This window comes from Periplaneta americana, unplaced genomic scaffold (genome assembly GCF_040183065.1).
Source record: "Periplaneta americana isolate PAMFEO1 unplaced genomic scaffold, P.americana_PAMFEO1_priV1 scaffold_22, whole genome shotgun sequence".
Classification (NCBI taxonomy): domain Eukaryota; kingdom Metazoa; phylum Arthropoda; class Insecta; order Blattodea; family Blattidae; genus Periplaneta; species Periplaneta americana.
The window spans coordinates 505,316-526,940 of record NW_027185503.1 but is presented as its reverse complement, the minus strand read 5'-3'; the positions used below and the strand labels follow the sequence as shown (position 1 = coordinate 526,940).

The window sequence follows — 21,625 nt, the reverse complement described above, 5'->3', positions numbered from 1 at the left end:
AGGTCTGTGGTTCGAGATACTGTGAACTCGAGTGACTGAGATAGAAGAACTGTGAACTGAGAACTGGTAGTTCTGATTTGTAAATAGTGCTTTGTAAATATTAGTTAAGATTAACAGTTCATTGTTGTGCGTAATAGTCCAAGTAAATTATCATTGTCGTCGGTGGAGTGCTATAACGAATACTGTGTTGAGTGAGGATCCAATTGTTGACGAGCGCGTTTAAGGTGAATTGTAGAAAGGAATTACTGTTGTGACGAATAAATTACATTGTTGTAACTAATAAAATTCACATTGGTGTCAGAACCGGGATATTACCGACAATGGAGAACCTACAGCAGATCCTGCAAGCCATCGCGGAAATGAAAGCAGAAATGAAAGACGAAATGAACAAGCACATCAGTGAGTTGAAGAACGACATAAGTGATGTGAAAACGGAGATGAAAAGTGACATAAGTGAAGTGAAAACGGAGATGAAAAGTGACATAAGCGGAGTGAAAGGCGACATAAGCGGAGTGAAAAATGACGTCACTACGCAAATTGAAAGCGTTTCGGCCCACGTAGATGGAATTGTCGCCATCGTGAAAGACGAACTTAAGGCCGATTTGGACAACCTAAACAAGAATTTTACAACTATAAACGAGACAGTAGCCGAGTTGAGACAGGATGTAGACCATTTCGACGGCAAGATCCGCGATCTCGAACGTCGTCAAGAGGAAACGTGTGTGCTGATGGACCAACATGCTGTAGAAAACAAGCACATCCTCGCGTTGGTGGATCGCCAGGCTAGAGAACAGAAACAGATAATTGCCGAGGAAGTTCAACGGGCCGTGGAAAGATCGACGTCAGAATTGAGGACCTCATGTAGTGGCCATGTGGAACCATCGCCCTCAGCCAGACATCACAACGTCAAGACGCCAAAGTTCGACGGTACGACGTCTTGGGCGATATTCCGTCGCCAGTTCGAGGCCACCGCAGCACATAATGGGTGGACCCCAGCGGAGAAGACTACTCAGCTGCTGGCCGCGCTTCAGGGACAGGCGTCGGAGATTCTTCACAGCGTTCCAGAAGATGGGACAGCCGCTGAGATAATGGCGGCCCTGGAGGGACGTTATGGTGACCATCAACTTGCTGCAGCATTTAGGACCCAACTAAAAACGAGGGTCCAACAGTCAGGCGAGTCCCTGCAAGAATTCGCGATGGCGGTGGAACAACTGGCCCATAAGGCGCTCAGGGGCCTACCTAATGACTTCATCGCTGGAGAGGCGGCCTACACCTTCGGCAGCGGAGTTCGAGACCCGGAAATAAAGCAACAGCTACTCTTGGCAGAGCATCGTACCGTCAACGCAGCTCTGGCGGCGGCCCTCAGGATGGAGGCGGCCAAGTCGGCGGCGGGAGTCTCAACACCGCACTGGATCAGGAGCGTCACGGCGACGGATGCTGGGGGGCGCCAACCGAAGCCACCCGAGCGGCAGTCAACGGAGCGGCGGAGACGACGGGCGCCCACCTGCTGGTCCTGTGGCAAACCGGGACACTTGAGAAGGGACTATGACCAATCCGGCCACAGGCAGGAGAGAGAGGTGGCCGACGTCGAGGAGCGCCAGCAGTCAACGGAGCGGCGGAAACGACGGGCGCCCACCTGCTGGTCCTGCGGCAGACCGGGACACCTGAGAAGGGACTGTGACCGATCCGGTCACAGGCAGGAGAGAGAGGTGGCCGACGTCGAGGAGCGCCAACAGTCAACGGAGCGGCGGAGACGACGTGCGCCCATCTGCTGGTCCTGCGGGAGGCCAGGACACCTAAGGAGGAACTGCGACCGCTCCAGCCACCGGCAGGAGAGAGAGGTGGCTGACACCGAGAGAAACCAACAGTCGCCTGAGCAACGGAGTCGACGGGTGCCCACCTGCTGGTCCTGCGGTGAACCTGGGCACCTGCGGAGGAGTTGCGACCGACCTGGCAACAGTCAGGAGAGAGAGGGGGCCGATGCTAGGAGGAGCACGTCGGCGCCATCATCATCGTCCCCTCGGCTCGTCCTGAAACCGGTCGACAGAAGATGCGACGATGGGCTGATTGCTGAAGGACGGATAAAAGGCCGTCCATGCAGAGTACTGGTGGACACCGGGGCGATGCTCACTATCGCCAGACCAGACGTCGTGCGGGGCCTACCTGGGAGGACGCCGCTGCGCCAATACGAGCTACGGACTGCTTCAGGCGAGAGCTTGCCCATCCAGAGAGAGGTCTTCCTGGACCTGACCTTGGGGAAGAGGAAACTGGAGATGTGGGTGTTCTTCGCCAACATCACCGAGGACGTCGTCCTGGGACTCGACGCCATGCGGTTACTCGATGCGACGGTGGACGTCCGGCGCCGTATACTCCGTCTTGGTCGGGATGAAGTGTTCCTGATGGACGCCGGGGACCAACCCGTGGCCAGCGAGCTCTCCTTGGAGGGCCAAGGGGAAGAGCAAGATGGCGCCCACGCAGTACGAGTATCGCTGCCCAGCCAAGCCAAGGATGGGGTGGCGCCACCATAAGGAGGAAGCAGCCGGAGGACCCCAAACGTTGGACCGACTAGCAGCCTACCAAGGGACTGCCCGAGACGAGCAGTCCTAAGGAGGGAGCAATGTGACAGCGACGTGAGAATCGAACTCACGACCAGCGTCCCGCATGAAAGCAGATCGCACAAGCTCCACGGAACATTGAGTGACGTCGCGCGGTGGAGAGAAGATCGCGCGGAGCACTTTGGGACGGCGCGCGGCGGAGAAAGGGGAGAGGGTGTATTACGTCACGCGACGAGTTTGCGCGCGCATCTGGTGCTGGTAGAGAGGAGAGGGCCCTGGATTTCTCTGGAATGCCATCTCTAGAGACGGGTCGAAATTTCCAGGCTACGTCGCTGTAGTTATAAATTACGGTCGCGAAGGAACGACAGCAGTTTCAGTCTTCAGAGTTTTCAGTTATTCCGTCAGCGAGTAAGCCAGAGCAAGCAAGCCAGAGTTCGACTCGAGTGTGCGTCCGCATCTGCGTCAGCATCCGAAGGCCTGAGTTCGAGTGCAGTGGACCGCAGTTGGAGGGACCTGAGTTCGAGTGCAGTGGACCGCAGTTGGAGGGACCCGAGTTCGAGTACAGTGAACTGTCTCTGAAGGTCTGTGGTTCGAGATACTGTGAACTCGAGTGACTGAGATAGAAGAACTGTGAACTGAGAACTGGTAGTTCTGATTTGTAAATAGTGCTTTGTAAATATTAGTTAAGATTAACAGTTCATTGTTGTGCGTAATAGTCCAAGTAAATTATCATTGTCGTCGGTGGAGTGCTATAACGAATACTGTGTTGAGTGAGGATCCAATTGTTGACGAGCGCGTTTAAGGTGAATTGTAGAAAGGAATTACTGTTGTGACGAATAAATTACATTGTTGTAACTAATAAAATTCACAATATTTTCTACAAAATGAACTGATTATGCTTCAAATAAAGTTAATCTACTTAATGTCTATCATCATCATCATCATCATCATCATCATCATCATCATCGTTGTCAAGGATTAGGCACTTAGACTGTTCTGTTTCAGAATTGTTCACACCATCTGTTTAGAAGTCGACCCACACTTCTTTCATCTTTAGGGCTATACTGGAAGGAGACCTTTGTTATTCCTAATGTCTGGCATTCGCTGAATATGTAATTCTATATTTTTCAATAAAAGTATATTTAGGCCCACTATAGATTTTATAAAAACAGTTATATTACCGGTTGTTCTGTATGATTGTGAAACTTGGACTCTCACTTTGAGAGAGGAACAGAGGTTAAGGGTGTTTGAGAATATGGTGCTTAGGAAAATATTTGTGGCTAAGAGGGATGAAGTTACAGGAGAATGGAGAAAGTTATACAATGCAAAACTGCACGCATTGTATTCTTCACCTGACATAATTAGGAACATTAAATCAAGACTTTGAGATAGGCAGGGCATGTAGCACGTATGGGCGAACCGAGAAATGCATATAGAGTGTTAGTTCGGAGACTGGAGGAAAAAAGACCTTTGGGGAGGCTGAGATGTAGATGGGAGGATAGTATTAAAATGGATTTGAAGGAGGTGGGATATGATGATAGAGACTGGATTAATCTTTCATAGGATAGGGACTGATGGCGGGCTTATGTGAGGGCGGCAATGAACCTGCGGGTTCCTTAAAAGCCATTTGTAAGTAATAGATTTTATATCTAATTCTTGTTTTATGTTGTAATTTCTTCTGGCATCTAATAGGCATAATGTGCATCCTTTTACATATCAGAAAAATCTCATTTCTGATGATTCAGCTATCTTAGTTGATCTGATGTTACAGTCTAGCTTTTGCACCCATATAATAATAGTGACTTCATATAATTTTAATAACGTTCCTATTCTTACTTTATGTTTCATTGTCCATTGTATTGTTCCACAGAAATATCTTAATCTATTTAATTTGCTTCCAACATCATAATATAACCTATGATTTTCTATACCCAAAAATGGTAACCCAAATATTTACCTGTTCTATAATATCTATTTGGAGCTTTCCTGGGTTATAATCCATGGAATGTCATTACTTTGGTTTGTTTTGTTGAAATTGACATTCCATATTTAGCTGCGGTCTGGCTTAGTTTATGGACTGCTTCTTAGACTTTGTATTCAGATCTCCCTATAATAAACTGATTGTCAGCATAATGTCATCAGCCAGTTTTTAACATCATCATCGATATATGTTAAAATGTGTGAGTGTAAGCAGGAAGACTGTGAAATGAGTGAGCCTGGGTTCAAATTCTGCTTGAGACAAGTTACCTACTTGAGGTTTTCTTCCGGGTTTTCCTTCAACTGAATGGGAGCAAATGCATTGGGCCCTGAACTAATTTGCCGGCATTATCACCTTCATCTCACTCAGATGCTATATAACCATAGCAGTTTAAAAATAATCAATTAAAAAAAAGAAGCAGGCATCCTTTGTTTACTCTTGGTTCATGTCGGCTGAAGCTATTCCATTTTTCTGAGTACGAATTCTTACCTTATTATTTATGTACAATGATTGAATTGCTGAAATTAAATACAGGGCTCCTACAAAAGCCCTTTCCTGTTTCGAACACATGTAATTTACATTCTATGAATCTGAGGTGCATGAAAATAGCACCAATGGAAAGAAAAATTAAAAAAGTTTAGTTGTGGTAACATTGTTTTCCTAGTTGGTAACATTACCTCATAATAGCGCATATAAACAAATTTGTCCATTGTTGGGGCGAAATGGCTGCTATAGAGGACAGAAAAACTTTTTATGTGCTTGATTTTCATGTGAACCATTCAGTTATTAATGTGCAGTGGCATTACGAACAAAATTTGGTGCAGATTCATCCAGTAGGCCTACAATCAGTAAATAATACACTGATTTTAAGGCAAGATTCTTCGCAAGCACTTGCGATTTCATCTCTACCGACTACAGTTGCTGCAAGCCCTAAAACCAGAGGACAAAGTGCGACAAACAAATTTCTGCATAAGTATGCAGACTTTAATTGAAAATAATGATGAATTTATTTGTTCCGTGGTTTTTTTTTTTTTTTTTTTTTTGATGAAGTCACTTTCCATCTTTCTGGTAAGGTGAACAGACATAACCTCAGAATCTGGGGGTCAGAAAATCCGCATACCTATGTGGAACTTGACTATACGCTTGATGTGTGCCATGTTACCAAGGGATGACACATTGAACATCTTTAAGGTAAGGAACTAAACGTTTTGAGTTTCTCTTTCCATTGGTAATATTTTCATGCATCTCAGATTCATAGAACGTAAATCACATGTGTTCGAAATCGGAAAGGTCTTTGTAGGAGCCCTGTATATTGAGACCCCAATATCCTTCAGCGCTTCACACAATAGTTTTTGTTTTACTTTTTCGAACACTTTCTCATAATTGATAAGTATATAGTAATGGGTACCGGTAGTCAGAATTCTCTCTTTTTATGTTATTTGTGCCAAAGTAAAAATGCAGTATGTGCAGGATTTTCTGCTTGTAAATTCATGTTGGGACTCTTGTATTTTTTCGAAAAAGATGTCAGGCTTTTATTAGTCATTTTGGCATATAATTTATAGCATGAATTTAAGGGACTTAAATCCTTTGTAATTCGAATACTGGGCCTTATCTCCTTTCTTATATAGTGGATATATTAATGCTTCATTTCATTCTTCTGGTATGCAACCATTAACCCATCAAATATTAAGGATATTTAAGAGCCTTTGCATTAATAAGTCTGATGCTTGCTTGATCATTTCCATTATCTTTTCCTGGTGCTTTTTATTTTTAGTTTCTTTGACTAGTAATTTCGACTCGTACATTAACTTGAAGTTTACCACGAAAATCGTCTGTAGCTGCATTTAGATTGGCAACAGGCCATGATTGTTTGGCCAAACACCTGCATAGAATTGAAATATATCAGTCCCCTATCTGCCCATTGTGCAACTCAAACCAAGAAATGGATTCGAAACACCTAAAAATCTGTGGTTCAGTGGCTGACCATGATAATATCTTTGAAAAATATTGGAGTGCAAGAGGTCAAATGACTTTATTGTCAAACGCCTGGCATTAGAAAGCAACAACAACAACATTAACTTGAAGTTAATACTAAAATTTATTTCTTATTCTCCATCATTACTAGTCTAGTCCATAAAGATTTCAAATAGATTAACCAGCCATTTTCCGAAATTATATTTAATTGGACTTTATCTCTCTTACTTGTTTAAATATTTCATAATTTTATTTTAGATGTTTCACCTTGGCTTTCATATACATCATATTCGATCTCATTGACATAATGGTCCCAACTTTCTCTCTTAAGTTTGTACACTTCTTTCTTTACAAGGATGAATTTTCTTTTATAATCTGTTCTATAACCTATGTTATATTGTTGGTAGATCTCCTTTTTCTTCTTTTATTAGTGTTTTAATTTCGCCATTCCAGATTCTTAGCCCCCTTTAGAAAACTTCTTTTTCTAACTCCTAACACTGCGAAAGCTGAGTGCTTGTATAATTGTTATTTCTTTGATATTACTCCATCCTTCGTTTGCTTGTGGATTTCAATTGCCACTGTTGATTAAGTCTTTCTGATGGAGCAGTCGTATGCTTTCTTCTTACCATGTTCTTTGAAAATTTGATAATTTCCTAGAAGACGGTGCTCACGGGAACAGAGCCCTCTGTGATGTCATATGTGTGTGACGACATAGATTCGCATCAACAACGTTAATATACATTATTTAATAAAGTGTTTTTTGTAAATAAATTTAGAAAAATAAATATGAAGATACATTGTTTTATTCATCGTCAACTTCTACTCTTCTGTTACTAATATATACACAATCAAATACATAGCACAAGAAAATGGTTACAACCCAAACATAATAGACAACATCATAAGGAAGACAAAACAAAAACTCAAGAAACACAAAAACACATAAAACACAACACAAACACAAGAACACAAGAAATACATCACACTAACATACGAAAACAAAAACATACACAAGATCGCATCCTCATTCAGAAAACAGAAATAGAACATAGCATACAGAACAGAAAACACACTACAAAGACATCTCAACACACAAACAACACAAACAAATAAATACAACCACACAGGCGTATACAAACTCACATACAATAGTTGCGACAGTTTCTACATTGGACAGACAGCCAGATCATTCCAAACTCGATACAAAGAACACATTAAAGCAATAACCAGAGGACACAATACATCTACATATGCCGAACACATAACTAATGCTAACCACACATACAATAACATAAATACAGACATGGAAATCCTACACGTACAACCCAAAAACCAAAAACTCAACACACTAGAACAATGTGAAATATACAGACACACTAAAACACACCCTGATCAAATTCTCAACACAGAGAACAATTTCAGAACACACAGACTATTTGACACAACTCTTCATCACACGAACACACCCACATAACAGACAGCGAAGTTGAGATAGCGCCGAGATCTAGTAGGCTCTGAGGATGGTGTCAAGCAACACCGTAACAGCTGTAAGCCACACATGCTTACATAATTAACACGAGTAAGATCGCTATTCAATCAATTACTAATATATGCTATTGGTTTCAATTCTTCTTTCGTACTCTGTATAAACTGTGCTGATGTCATGGAGAAAATGAGTGAATATTTTGTTCGGTGTTCTATTGTGTTGCCAAGTATATACATATTGGAATATATACATTTCGTCATGTTGCTCCAGACGTCCTTCCCTTTTTAATCCTGACTTAAGTGATTTCCACAAACACTATATTTTGTGCAGAGTGGCATGTTTAAAACAAAAAGTTTTGAACACAGTGTTCAAATTGTTTAAAACAATATCCATTGATTAAAACATGTTTTAAACACAACGTTCAAAACTATATGATATTATTAATTTTTAAGGCAACAGAATTCTCTGTTATATTTATTATTTATTTCTCCATCAATAATAAATAACGTTTAAAACTAATCTTTTTTTATATAGGCCTAGATATTTCATACAAGTTATTTGTCTCATTTTCTGCTTGTTTTATTTTATCCTAATTATTCACAATATAAAATCATGCTTGCCTTTATAAAATATACAGTTATGAATTTACAGCAGTGCTCCGTACTTTATGCAGCCAAACTTTGAATTCTTCCAAACAAACATTATTTTTAATAAAAAATTTTTGTAGTATATACAGAGGAAACAATCTGAATGTTGATATCTACATATAGGCCTACTGTCTAAAGCAGTTTTATTATATTTGTAAAAAATCCCCTGAAAATAATTTTAAGATGCTTATTATAAAATATTCTAGTCTTTTCACGAATCACCACTTCTACTTCATGTAATGTTTTGGTTGGTGGGTGCACGAATAACTTACCCAAGTTTCCTATGGTACAAGTAGCCATTCAGCCATGATCACTTGCTCACTAATCGATACTTGATAAAGCATAAAAAAGGAGAAATCCGGATATTCAGTTTGATTGGAAATGTTTGTTTTTCTGTCATGTCCAAGTAATAAATAGCAAATTTAAAGTCATCAGTGTTTTAGTTATGCTGTCTAAATATTTAGGAAAAATAAAATTCTAGTGATGAGGAACCTAGATAAAAAAATGAAATCAGAATTACAAGTTTGTGCTAATTCAAAACTGGATAGTCCAGCTTTTTTATAATGTTATAAAAAATTATTTCTCACTGTTAATAGGCGCTAGATCTTCAGAGAAATGTAAGCAGTCAAACTGAGGTAAATTTGAAAATATTGTTTTTTATGAAACTCAGCATTAAGTTTTATAATTTTTTTTTTTTTAGGTTAATAGGATATTAATTTTATGACTCACCTTATTTAGTTTAAAGCAACACAATATATTTAAAAGGCCGTTTCCCAAATTTTTCTTAAAAAAATCGAGAATTTCGCTAATTTTTACAATACCCATCTGGCAACCCTATGTATAAAACATGTTCAATATTAAAAAAAAAAAAAAGGACATGTCAACTTTATTATTTTCATCAGTTAAAAGATTAATCAACTCGAGATATCAACCATTTCCACAAAATTTCAAATAATAAAAGTTGGGAGCTGTACAACATATAATTCCTGAGTATCCAAGGAAAAGTGCAGTTACTTCCTTTCGATTACTCACAGGGTATGACTGTTTGTCAAAACTCTTGAACAAAATTGGAATTTTTTCTTCACCACTTCGTCTATTATGCACTCTTCAGAAAGAAATGGATCAGAAATTCCGAATTGTATGTTCATCCCTTTCTTTTAAACCCACTGTGTGTGAGAAATATTGGAGGGCAAGAGAGTTAGTGCCTTTATTGCCAAGAATCCAGCATTAGTTAACAACAATAACATATTACAAAAACGCACTATTTCATGGTACTGTTTAAAATAGTATAAAAACATTTTAAAACAAAACAAAAAAAAAAAAAAAAAAACGCTTTTTTTAAATAAAACTTTTTTTTTTCAATTGATTTTGTGTATTTTTTTTAATTATCCTTTCTTCCAAATTGTATGGAATGATTTACCATGTCATGAATATAGCCTTCTTTTCCAATTCACTGTAAGTTTCCCATCCATCTGTTTTAATTTTTGTACCAGGTAAAATGACATTTTTTTATTAATTTTAAAAGTGTGTTTTTATCCCTTTTCTGAACTATAGTATCAAACAGTTTTTGTTTTCTCTTTGAATACTGCCGAAAACCCATATTTGTTCCCTTTCACTACATAAGAAACAGCGTCTATCGGATTTTATTGTCCAAATATGCGATTCGTCTATCTGGACTACTGGGCCCAGTCCTCCTATTGGCTCAGTATTGTTAGTCACTATAACATAGCAAACCTCTCTGCAAAGGCTGTAATATTCTTGAACTGTATTTATGTTTAGCTCAATTTCAGATGCTGTTAGTTCTAATGTAAAATTATGTAACCAACAATATATTAATTCTAGACTCTGTTGTACTGTAATTTTAGAGTTTTTAAACCATGTATTAATAGCAGCCGAAATAGTTTTCCTGCATCTTAAGCCTTCAAAATATACGGAATATTTTGATTCGATTTCTTTTACTTAGAATTTTTTTCTATTGGTTAACCTGTGAAGTTGAGCAAATTTTATAGAACTTTAATGCTCCTAACTTTAACCATGATATGTCACTACACGTACTTTCACTTTCTTCACTAACAGCTCTTTCTTCCATACTTGGTCAAGCTGATTGCATTGCCATCAGTCACTCACTAAACAACTGAAAGTAGGTTTCAATTAGTATTTTTCCATATTTTTAGTTAGAGTTAGTAATGTTATCTATTTTTGAAAATTAAAACTAAGGTATTACTACCGGTACTCCCACCTGTTATCTACTACTGTATACGTTTTATGACTACCAATACCAATAGTAGAAACATTTTCAACTTGCTCTAATAGCTCAGTTGGTTGAGCACTGGAATGGAGAACGAAGACTCGCCATGGTAAAATTACAAATTTAAAATATAATAATTATAATTTGTAACATCAGAAATTAGATATAGACTTAAGATAATATTAAATAAATGTGAGTTACTTACAGGAATAAAGAAAAAAAGAGAGAGAGAGAGAGAAAAGGGGCAAGAAGGGAAGGCGAGAAGAGAAAGGAAAAGAAAAGGCAAAGAAGAAACATTTTTTCCACATCTTTTGTCACGATTTATGATGTCCCATATGACATAATTATTTCCCCATTCACATGCACTACTACTGACTATCTCTTCCCGTGAGAAAAGTCTTCTAGGAATTAACGGAAAGTTTCTATTTCATTTTTAGTATTTGGTCTTAATTTTTAAATAAATTATACTATTCACTACTATAAAGTGAACTGGAGGTATATTACAGCTTCTAAATACTCTTGTATCTTTTGTATTTGGCCATGTCTTTTTATTTGCTAAGATAATAATCTATAACAGAAGTTTGACCTCGAGCTACCCTTGTACATTTATGTATATAAAATGTCAGCTAGCCACTGGCATGGCTCAGTCGGTTAAGGCGCTTGCCTGCCGGTCTGAAGTTGCGCTCGGGCGCAGGTTTGATCTCCGCTTGGGCTGATTACCTGGTTGGGTTTTTTCTGAGGTTTTCCCCAACTGTAAGGTGAATGCCAGGTAATCTATGGCGAATCCTCGGCCTCATCTCTCCAAATACCATCTCGCTATCACCAATCTTATCAACGCTAAATAACCTCGTAGTTGATACAGCGTCATTTAAATAACAGACTTTAAAAAAAAAGTGTCAGATATTATCTCAGATCATGTTCTACTGATAGAGGAAGTAGATATTCGTCCGAAGAAGATAAGAGATGAAGAAATTGAACATGGAAAAACTGAAGAATGTAGAAGAAAGAAGAAAATTTGAAGCAAATTTTCAAGAGAAAGTCGCTACATTAGAATCCACACATGAGAATAGTAATGAGTACTGGACTCATATAAAAAGCTGTATACAGGCACAGCAGAAGAAACAATAGGATACACAGAAGGTGGAAGAATTAAGAAACCTTGAATCACAGGGAAAATGTTGGAGAAGATGGAGGAAAGGAGAAAATGGAAAAACATTAACACAGAAGAAGGTAGAAGAAACTACAGGAAACTTAAAAACGAACTAAGAAGAGAAACTGATAAGGCGAAGGAAAACTGGATGAAAGAGAAATGTAAAAAAATAACGATCTAGAGGGAAAAGGAAGATATGATTTAATGTACCGCGAAGTAAAATGTTTGGACTTCACAAATAAGAAAAGCAAATCCATGTGGTTGATAAAGACGAAATCGGAAATGAAATAACAGAAACACCAGGAATACTGGACAGATGGACGAAATATGTAGAAGAGTTATATGAGACAGGGAATTGTACTGTATGACTTGGCTATAGAAGACGAAGCAGCCATATCAGATGATGAAAAAGTATTTTCTGTTTTAAGGCAAGAAGTTGAACTAGTGCTTAAGGAAATGAAGAATGGGAAAGCAACAGAAGTTGATGAAATCCTCGTTGAAATAGTGAAATGCTTGGTGAAGACAAGAGAGAAATTCTATCATTATGCAACAAAATCTATGAGCAAGGCAACTGGCCTGAAGATTTCATGGAGACGGTGTTGCTTTCAATACCGAAAAAAAAAAAAAAAATGCCAAGAAATGTAACGAGTTCAAGACTGTCAGCCTGATATTGCACTCGGAAAAAATTATTCTGCGAATACTGAATCGATGTTTATATTCTAAGATGGAAGAACAGTTGGAAAAAGAGCAGTTTGGCTTCAGGAAGGGAAAAAGTACGAGAGATTCAATTGGACTGCTGTGAAAAATCGGCTAAAGATACCTAGAGAAGAATAAAGAAGTGTATATAGTATTTGTGGATCTAGAAAAGGTGTTTGACAGAGTGGATTGGAATAAACTGATGGGGTCAGCCTCGGGAGCATAGTTGGTATAGTGCTGGCCTTCTATGCTCGAGGTTGCGGGTTCGATCCCGGCCCAGGTCGATGGCATTTAAGTGTGTTTAAATGCGACAGACTCATGTCAGTAAATCTCTTGCGGGACAAAATTCCGGCATACCGGTGATGCTGGTATAACCTTTGCAGTTGCGAGCATCGTTAAATAAACAGTAAATTTTTTAAATTGATGGGTACTCTAAAGAAATTTGGCGGGATTGGAAAGAGAGGAGGCTGTTCAGTAACTTTTATATGAAACGAGTGAAAATCAGGATAAGAGAAGATGTGTCAGAAGGAAGTGAAATAGGGAGAAGAGAATAACAGGGATGCCCTTTATCACCTACCCTCTTCAACATCTACTTGGAGGATTTAGTGAAGAATTGTTTTTAGAGCATGGGAGGAGTGATAGTAGGAGGAAGAAGAATAAAGTGTATATGATTTGCTGATGATGTGGCATTGTTAGCAGAAGAGGAGTGGATACTAAGGGATATGCTACTGCAGCTAAATGACAGCCGTGAGCAGTATGGAATGAAGATAAATGCCAACAAGACGACCATGGTCATAGGAGGAAAAGTAAAGAAGGTAAACTTGCGAATTCTAAATGAGACCGTAGAGCAAGTGGACAGCTTCAAATACTTGGGGTGTACTTTAAGCAGTAACATGAGCTGCTGTCAAGAAGTCAAAAGGAGGATAGCAATAGCAAAGGAAGCGTTTAATAGAAAAAGGAACATCTTCTGCGGACCTCTGGAGAAAGAACTAAGGAAGAGACTAGTGAAGTGTTTGGTGTGGAGTATAGCATTGTATGGGGCAGAAACATGGACATTACGACCAAGTGAAGAGAAGGGAATAGAAGCATTTGAAATGTGGATATGGAGAAGGATGGAGCGTGTGAAATGGACAGAGAGAATAAGAAATGAAGCTGTGTTGGAAAGAGTGGATGAAGAAAGAATTATGCTGAAACTGATCAGAAAGAGGAAAAGAAATTGACTGGGTCACTGGTTGAGAAGAAACTGCCTACTGAAGGATGAACTGGAAGGAATAGTGGACAGGAAAAGAGTTCTCAGCAGAAGAAGATATCAGTAATAAAGGACATTAAGATACATGGAGACAAAGAGGAAGGCAGAAAATAGGAAAGACTGGAGACAGCTGGATTTGCAGTGAAAGTCCTGCCCTTGGGCAGAACACTATGAATGAATGAAGGTATCTGAGAAGTGTTGATTCTGAGCTCATTGTGTGCAGAAAATTCATTTAGTTTTTTCTCGTTATTAGTGTAATTCCCCCCTTTGTACCCACAATATTTTGTATTTGTGTGTTTCCAACACGGCCATTTATAAATCCCCCATTAGAAATAAATCGTTCTTGTTTATTTAATTTATTACTGCTTGTAATTCTCCTGTAGTATTTTGAGTTTGTCCATCTGTGGGTGCGTATAGTATGGGCAAATCCAGAAATGCAAGTAGAGTGCTAGTTGGGAGGCTGGAAGGAAAAGTACCTTTAGGGAGGCCGAGACGTAAATGGGAGGATAATATTAAAATGGATTTGAGGGAAGTGGGATATGAAGATAGAAACTGGAATAATCTTGCACAGGATAGGGACCGATGGCGAGTTTTGTGAGCGTGGCAATGAACCTCAGGATTCCTTAAAAGCCATACCGTAAGTAAGTAAAAGGTGCATATAGTTAGAATATAATTACATATCCTGTTTCAGCTTTTAGTCTTAACATTATTTATAAATGTATATGATTGTATCCTGTTATTTAACCATTTGTGTATCCAAATTGATACCGGTACTCTTGCAGAATCTCTTTGTTCCTGTGGTACACAGCCATATACAGTATCATTGTAATTCTATCGATGTTTGTAGTTTCAGTAACAGCAGCAATATCAGTCTTACAGTTATTTAATTCTCATGCAGTCTTCTTAAATTCTAGATTGCTGATGTTAGTGTTTCTGAGATATCAGTGTTGTTATTTCTTGTAACCTTATTCTTTGCATGGGTCGGTATAGAATGACGTAATAATAATTATGTACTTATATATTGAACACTTTAATTTTATTCCAATGTGAGTGGATCGGATCTTTGAGTTCACCATGATGATGATTTATCACTTTAATGTCCTTGTTCCATATCTCAAAGCTACAATGCTGATGTAAGATCTATACTGGTATGCGTTATTTGAGGCAGCTAGAATCAAAACCCTCCAAGTCCATAAAACAAAATTTGTGGGAAAATGGAAAAAACTGTTTCCATATAAATAAACATTCTTGGGATATAAACAATACTTTTATCAAGTATTTTATTATCATTAGATACGTTCAAACAAATTACAGGATTGCCCCTTCATTGAAACTAACAAATTCGTGAGGTTAAATTAGCACCTAACTGATTTTGAAACTGAAAAGTGTATTTGGAGGCTTTTGAAAGTAAGAGAATTAGTTCTGAGCATAAAAATGAGTCAAAAAGGAAAACATTTTAACTTAAACCTTACAAATTATGTAGGCAATGAAACCCAGACTTGAAGTATGATTATGCACATGCTTTAAACATAACAGCAGTATAAATTTGAAGATATGTTGCACTTTTTAAGTTCATACAAATTTTACACAATATTGTCACATTCCTCTTCCTCCAGATTAACAGTTTCTTCTTCGTCTTCTTATTCTTCACGTTCAATTCTATTGTTTTTTCTTGTTACTACCTTTGCAACAACGGTGTCAGTTCTATAGTTAAACTCATCTTGCACTGTTATCTGTTCTTTCAATGCAGATCGTCTTAAAATAAATCTTTTACAGCGGAATGGAACTTCTTCATGTCTAACAAAATTAAACTGTTGGATTTCCATTTACTGCCAACAGCATTATTACAAGCTGGTATAGCAGGAGGGCACAAAAGGAGTACCGACAAAATTATGTAATTAATTATTAATTGGTAAGAACATTTTTGTAACTCACTACTCACTCTATCCACCATTTCACTGAATATTATTAGAGTAGAAGTTAAACTTAATAAGGTTTAACAAGAGCTTAACCACACAAATAATAAATCAACATTGAACAGCTGAGGAATGCTGGGTAAAGCAGTCCCACAACCTGATTGGCAGAAAGGGACTTGGAGGTTTTTGAAACTAACAATGGCCGAAATTCAGTTGGATCTAGCGGATATTGAAACTAACCCTAACTTTTGTCCAGCATTTTGAGAGGAATCCAGCGGATATTGCAGAAAAATAATGCCAGCATCGGATTGCCCATGCGAAGATACACAGAAAAATAACTTTATCTCATTTTTTTTCTTCGATGGACTTGGCGGGATTTGATTCTAGACGCCTCATTATATATTAAGTCCATTTAATACTGTATTGGTGTGCTTATTTCAGGGTATCAGTATCCCATTTTCACCTACACCAGTTCCAAGTACATCTGAAGTGAATTCTGTTTCCACAAACCTGGATCAGTGTGCGTTAACTTTTTCAACAGTAATCAACAAGGAGTAAGTTTAAGATCTCATTCAAATTTAAGAACATTACTATTCATGACTACTGTATTATAACATTCATATAATATATATTATTTCAGGCAGTCCAGTGGGTCAGAATGGGACTGTTCTAGCAGTGAACGTCTTGGAAAGGTTTGTAATGATAATATAGCATTCGTAAAAAACAATTTGTTAGATACAGGGTGATTCAAAAGTCACGCGACATAGGACATCTCCGTTATTAGTGTAAGTACAAAAAATAGTTTCAAATAAATTTTTAGATATTGGTACATGTAGTTCATGTCCAAAATTTAAAGAAAATCGTAATAGCCATTTTTGAGAAAATTGCAACAAACATGTTCGCGTTTCAAGTAAAGTACCAGTTTGGTTAGGGAAAATGCATCCAAAACTGAGATGCCACATCTCTGGAGGATACGAAACTTAAATTAGAAATGTGGTTTGGGTCGCGCGCCGTAATTAATAAATTGTGTTTTTTTGTGTTGACAGCTGAGTAAGTTGAGAGTCACAGCGGCAAACTGAAACATTTTATCACTCGAACTTTCACGACCTGTGTAATTATTCCACATGCACACTAATGAAGTAAGTGTTCAAATTGGTGGCCATTTTGTTGACTGCACATCCATACACGGTTGAGGTAACTGCTCTGCACATTATGTAACACTGCAGGTGTTATTTGTGCACATTCTCTCCTGATATTTTCCTGCAGTTAATCCATTTTTCGGGGTCTGTTGCTGTAAACTACAGACTTGAGATGTCCCCAGAGAAAAAAATCAAGTGGCGTTAAATCTGGCGAACTTAGGCAGCCATTCCACTGGATCCCTGCGACCGATCCAACGCCCAGTGATAACTTCATTCAGCAATTTGCGGACTGTCAATCTGAAATGCGGTGGTGTTCCATCCTGCTGAAAGAAAAACCCACGTCTTCTATCTAGGGGGAGCTCATTCAAGTAGGCCAGCAGTGTAGCCTCGAGATGCTATCTGTACAGTGGAGCAGTGAGCTTGTTGTTCAGAAACACAGGACCGATGACATCCCCGTGTATGCCACACCACACATTTAATCTTGGGTCAAACTGATTATGAGCCTCTACAGCTATGTGGGGGTTCTCGGTTGCCTAGTACACAGCATTATGTCGATTCAATGTTCTGTTCAAATGGAAACAGGCGTTATCGCTCCAACAAATGTCAGCTTCAAGGTTTGGCTGGTGCGTTCGTCGTTCAAGAAACCACTCACAGAACTGCACCCGCATATGTGTCATCCCCATGCAGTTCCTGCACAAAGTGTATACGATAGGGATGGAAATGATTGACGGATAGTATTGACGCTTGACTGGTGCCACATTCTTGCGCCACTTCCCTGGTTGACCGTGATGGACTGACTACCAGCTTAGCTAGTATACTAGCTGCGTTTGCATCCACTGTTGCTGTACGAGGCTGCCCTGAACGTTTTTTTGTCGTGGATACTGCGTGATGTCTTGAACCGTTCCATTAAATGACCAATGCTTCCGTGATGTGGGGTAGGTTGATCTGGATGCCGTCTGTGATATTCTTCTGCTGCTTCCCGTAGACTCAGGCCTCCCGCATGGATGAGAACCATTTCCACCCTCTTAGGAATTTTGTACATTGTCTGTTGCTACCTGGTTCACTGGTGAAACTAGCACTTACTCATCTGTCTACACAAAAAAACACTATTAATTACGGCGCGCGACCCAAACCACATTTCTACTTTAAGTTTCGTACCCTCCAGAGATGTGAAATCTCAGTTTTGGATGCGTTTTCCCTAACCAAACTGGTACTTTACTTGAAACGCGAACAGGTTTGTTGCAATTTTCTCAAAAATGGCTCTTATGATTTTCTTTAAATTTTGCACATGAACTACACGTACCATTATCTAAAACATTTATTTGAAACTATTTTTTGTACTTACACTAATAATGGAGATGTCCTACGTTGCGCGACTTTTGAATCACCCTGTATATGCTTATGTAACCTCATTATATTTACTGCGTAACAAGCTCTGAGAACGTATACTAAGTGGGGCACATGTGTACCCCAGAAATAATTAATATTACCTAAGTTTAATGTTTGGAAATAAGGGAGTACAGCCTTACACACAAAAATGATCAGTCTCCTGTAGTGTGAGTTTGTTTAAGTCCACTTTAGGCAGCTCTTGGTTCACACGACTAGGGAAAGGATGTTTATTTTGCACCTAATTTACTCCTTGATTATATCTTTGTTGTAGATTAGTTGTAACACTTGATCTATAAACAGATAGAAAAAGTAACAAAAAAAAAAAAAAACAAGGAAAAACAGAGTGTGCTTAAGTAATTTTTTCACATGTAAACCTAAGCTCTCACTGAATCATCTGAAGTATTTGAAGCATGTATGGCAGTTGGTCGTTTTTCTAAGATTATACATGTTTACAACTATACACAATGGAAAATTAGGACTGTGAAATGAAATTTATGAGAGCAACACTAGGATATAGTCACTTAGACCACAAAATAAATGAGGATATCATGCAAGAACTTCAGTTACAACCAGTGTCACAGTTTATAAACAAGTACTAGCTGCAGTGGAAAAACCATGTACAACGAATGAATCGTGATAGACTTCCAAAATCCATGCTTCAATACTGTCTTTGGGATGTCCAGAAAAAAAGGTGGACTGCAAATGGCTCACTGACACTAACAAGCCTTGTGACATATGTATACTTGAATAATTTTCAAGGGAAAAATTGTTCCGGGGCCAGGTATCGATCCCGGGACCTCTGGTAGAACGTACCAGCGCTCTACCACTGAGCTACCCGGGAACTCCACCAGACATAGTCTCAACTTTTCCCTTATATCCACACAACTCGCGTGGGCTGACGAAACGCCAGAGACCCACAACGAGTGCACACAATCTCTGTGTGACTTGGAATTGTGGTTTTCTGTTAACGTACACAGTAATGTTCAACCAGAGGTCCCGGGATCGATACCCGGCCCCGGAACAATTTTTCCCTTGAAAATTATTCAAATCTGCTTTACAGGAAGCTTCACCTGAAAGATTAGATTTGCATAATATGTATACTTGTCTGGATGATGATGATGATGATGATGATGATGATGATGATGATGATGATGATGATGATGATATTTTCTAAACCTCATGTGAACTTTATAATTTTCAACAGTTTTTCTGCTGATATCAGTACTTCTCATTGTCCCTGCTTCACTTCCAGAATACAGTACAAGCATAACTAAGGTTTTATACAAGCTTATTCTTGTGTGTTGCTGTATAAATAAAGTGTCCAAAATTGTTTAAAACAATATACATTGATTAAAACAAGTTTTAAACACGATTTTTAAATGTATATGATGATTTTATTAACGTTTAAGCCAACAGTATTCTCTGTTATGTTTATTATTTATTTATCCATTAAAACTATATGAATAAAAGTTTTTTTTTTTAGATATTTCATACAAGTTATTGTATTGGTTGTTTCATTCTAAATGTTTACAATATAAAATCATGTTTGCCTTCTATTTGGCCTTTATGAAATTTAGTTTGAGTTTACAGTGGTGGCATTCTGTGGTACAAGTAATCATTCATGATGATCACTTGCTCAGTAATTGATATGGTACTTGATAGTGACATCATAACAAATCAGAAATCCGGATATTCAGTTTGATTGGAAATATGTCTTTGTGTTTCTGTTATGTGGTCCAAGTAATAAAATAAATAATACATCCAAAGTACATATTGGTGTTTTAATTTTGCTGTCTAAATATTTAGGGAAGCGAAATTCTGATGATGAAGAACCTCCATTAAAAAAAAGTGTTTATTTCAAGAGATGGGATGGTGTGTATAATTGGCTTGTGCCCCCGCGGAATAATCACTCTTAAGCTCACTATGAACCACACATATGGTCAAGTGCAGGAACAGGTGCCTAATGCTTGAATTACAAGTTTGTTCCAATTCAAAACTGGACTGTCGAACTTTGTGTAATGTTGTAAAAGATTAGGTCTATGTATCACTGTCAAATTGAGGTAAATTTGAAAATATAATTTTTTTTATGAAACTCACCATTAAGTTTCATAAAAGGTTTTTTTTTTCAGTTAGTAGGATATTAGTTTTATGAATAACTTTTATTTAGCTTAACAAATAGCGCGATAGATTTAAAATATCTAAAATGCCAGTTTTCCGAATTTTTCTTTAAAACATCTGGTATTTCACTAATTTTGACAATACACATCTCACAACTCTGTGTAAAACATGTTTTATGTAAGAAGGTACCACTGGTGCCACACTTGGCTGCTGATCTGAAGTTGTGCACAGGCACAGATTCGATTCCCACTTGGGCTGATTACCTGGTTGGGTTTTTCCGAGGTTTTCCCCAATGTCAGGTATATATGGCGAACCTCGGCCTTATCTCGCCAAATACCATCTCGCTATCACCAATCCCATTGACACTAAATAACCTAGTAGTTGATACAGCGTCGTTAAATAACCAAATAGAAAAAAAAAGTATACATGAAGATGTCATTGGAGAAGAACAAAATCATCATCATCATCATCATCATCATCATCATCGTCATCTGGCACTACAACCATGGGTGGGTTTTGGCTGCTCGTACAACAGTCCTCCATTCTGTCCTATCTTCAGTCTTCTTTCTAGGTCCCTGATGACCCCATCCAGCCATCTCTTCTTAGGTCTTCCTTCCCTTCTTCTGTTGTGGACTTTCCCTTGTAGTATTCTCTTGGGAATTCTGTTTTCGTCCATTCTCTGTATGTGTCCCAGCCATCTCAACCTCTGGGATTTTATAAATGTAACAATATCTTGTCCTCCAATCAGTTGATTGATTTCTTCATTATACCGTATCTGCCATTCGTTTTCATATACCGGTCTGTATATTCTTCTTAGAATTTATCTCTCGAAACACCATAGGAGATCTTCTTCTACTTTAGTTAGTGTCCATGCCTCAGATCCATATGTTATTACTAAAGTGTGGTATGTGTTTAGTTTGGTTGTTCTCGTAATTAGCCAACTACTAAGCAATTTAACATTCACAAAGTATACTCTGTTGCCTGACAGTATTCTGTCCTTAACAGTTACACTCATATCGCAGTTGTAATCGATTATGGCGCCCAAGTATTTCAGTTGTTTAACTACTTCAAACATCATAT

The 21,625-nt window shown here is 38.4% G+C and overlaps 1 protein-coding gene across 4 annotated transcripts in view; it reads left to right on the top strand.

The window, feature by feature from the left end:
- The window catches only part of LOC138693823 (nucleolar protein 12-like), a 150,152-nt gene that overhangs the window by 4,480 nt on the left and 124,047 nt on the right, over positions 1-21,625 (top strand). For all 4 annotated transcript variants that reach the window (XM_069817651.1, XM_069817650.1, XM_069817652.1 and 1 more), the window contains exon 3: positions 16,341-16,453. In XM_069817651.1, the coding sequence (XP_069673752.1) occupies positions 16,341-16,453 (113 nt within the window). The remainder of the gene's footprint in view (positions 1-16,340; positions 16,454-21,625) is intronic.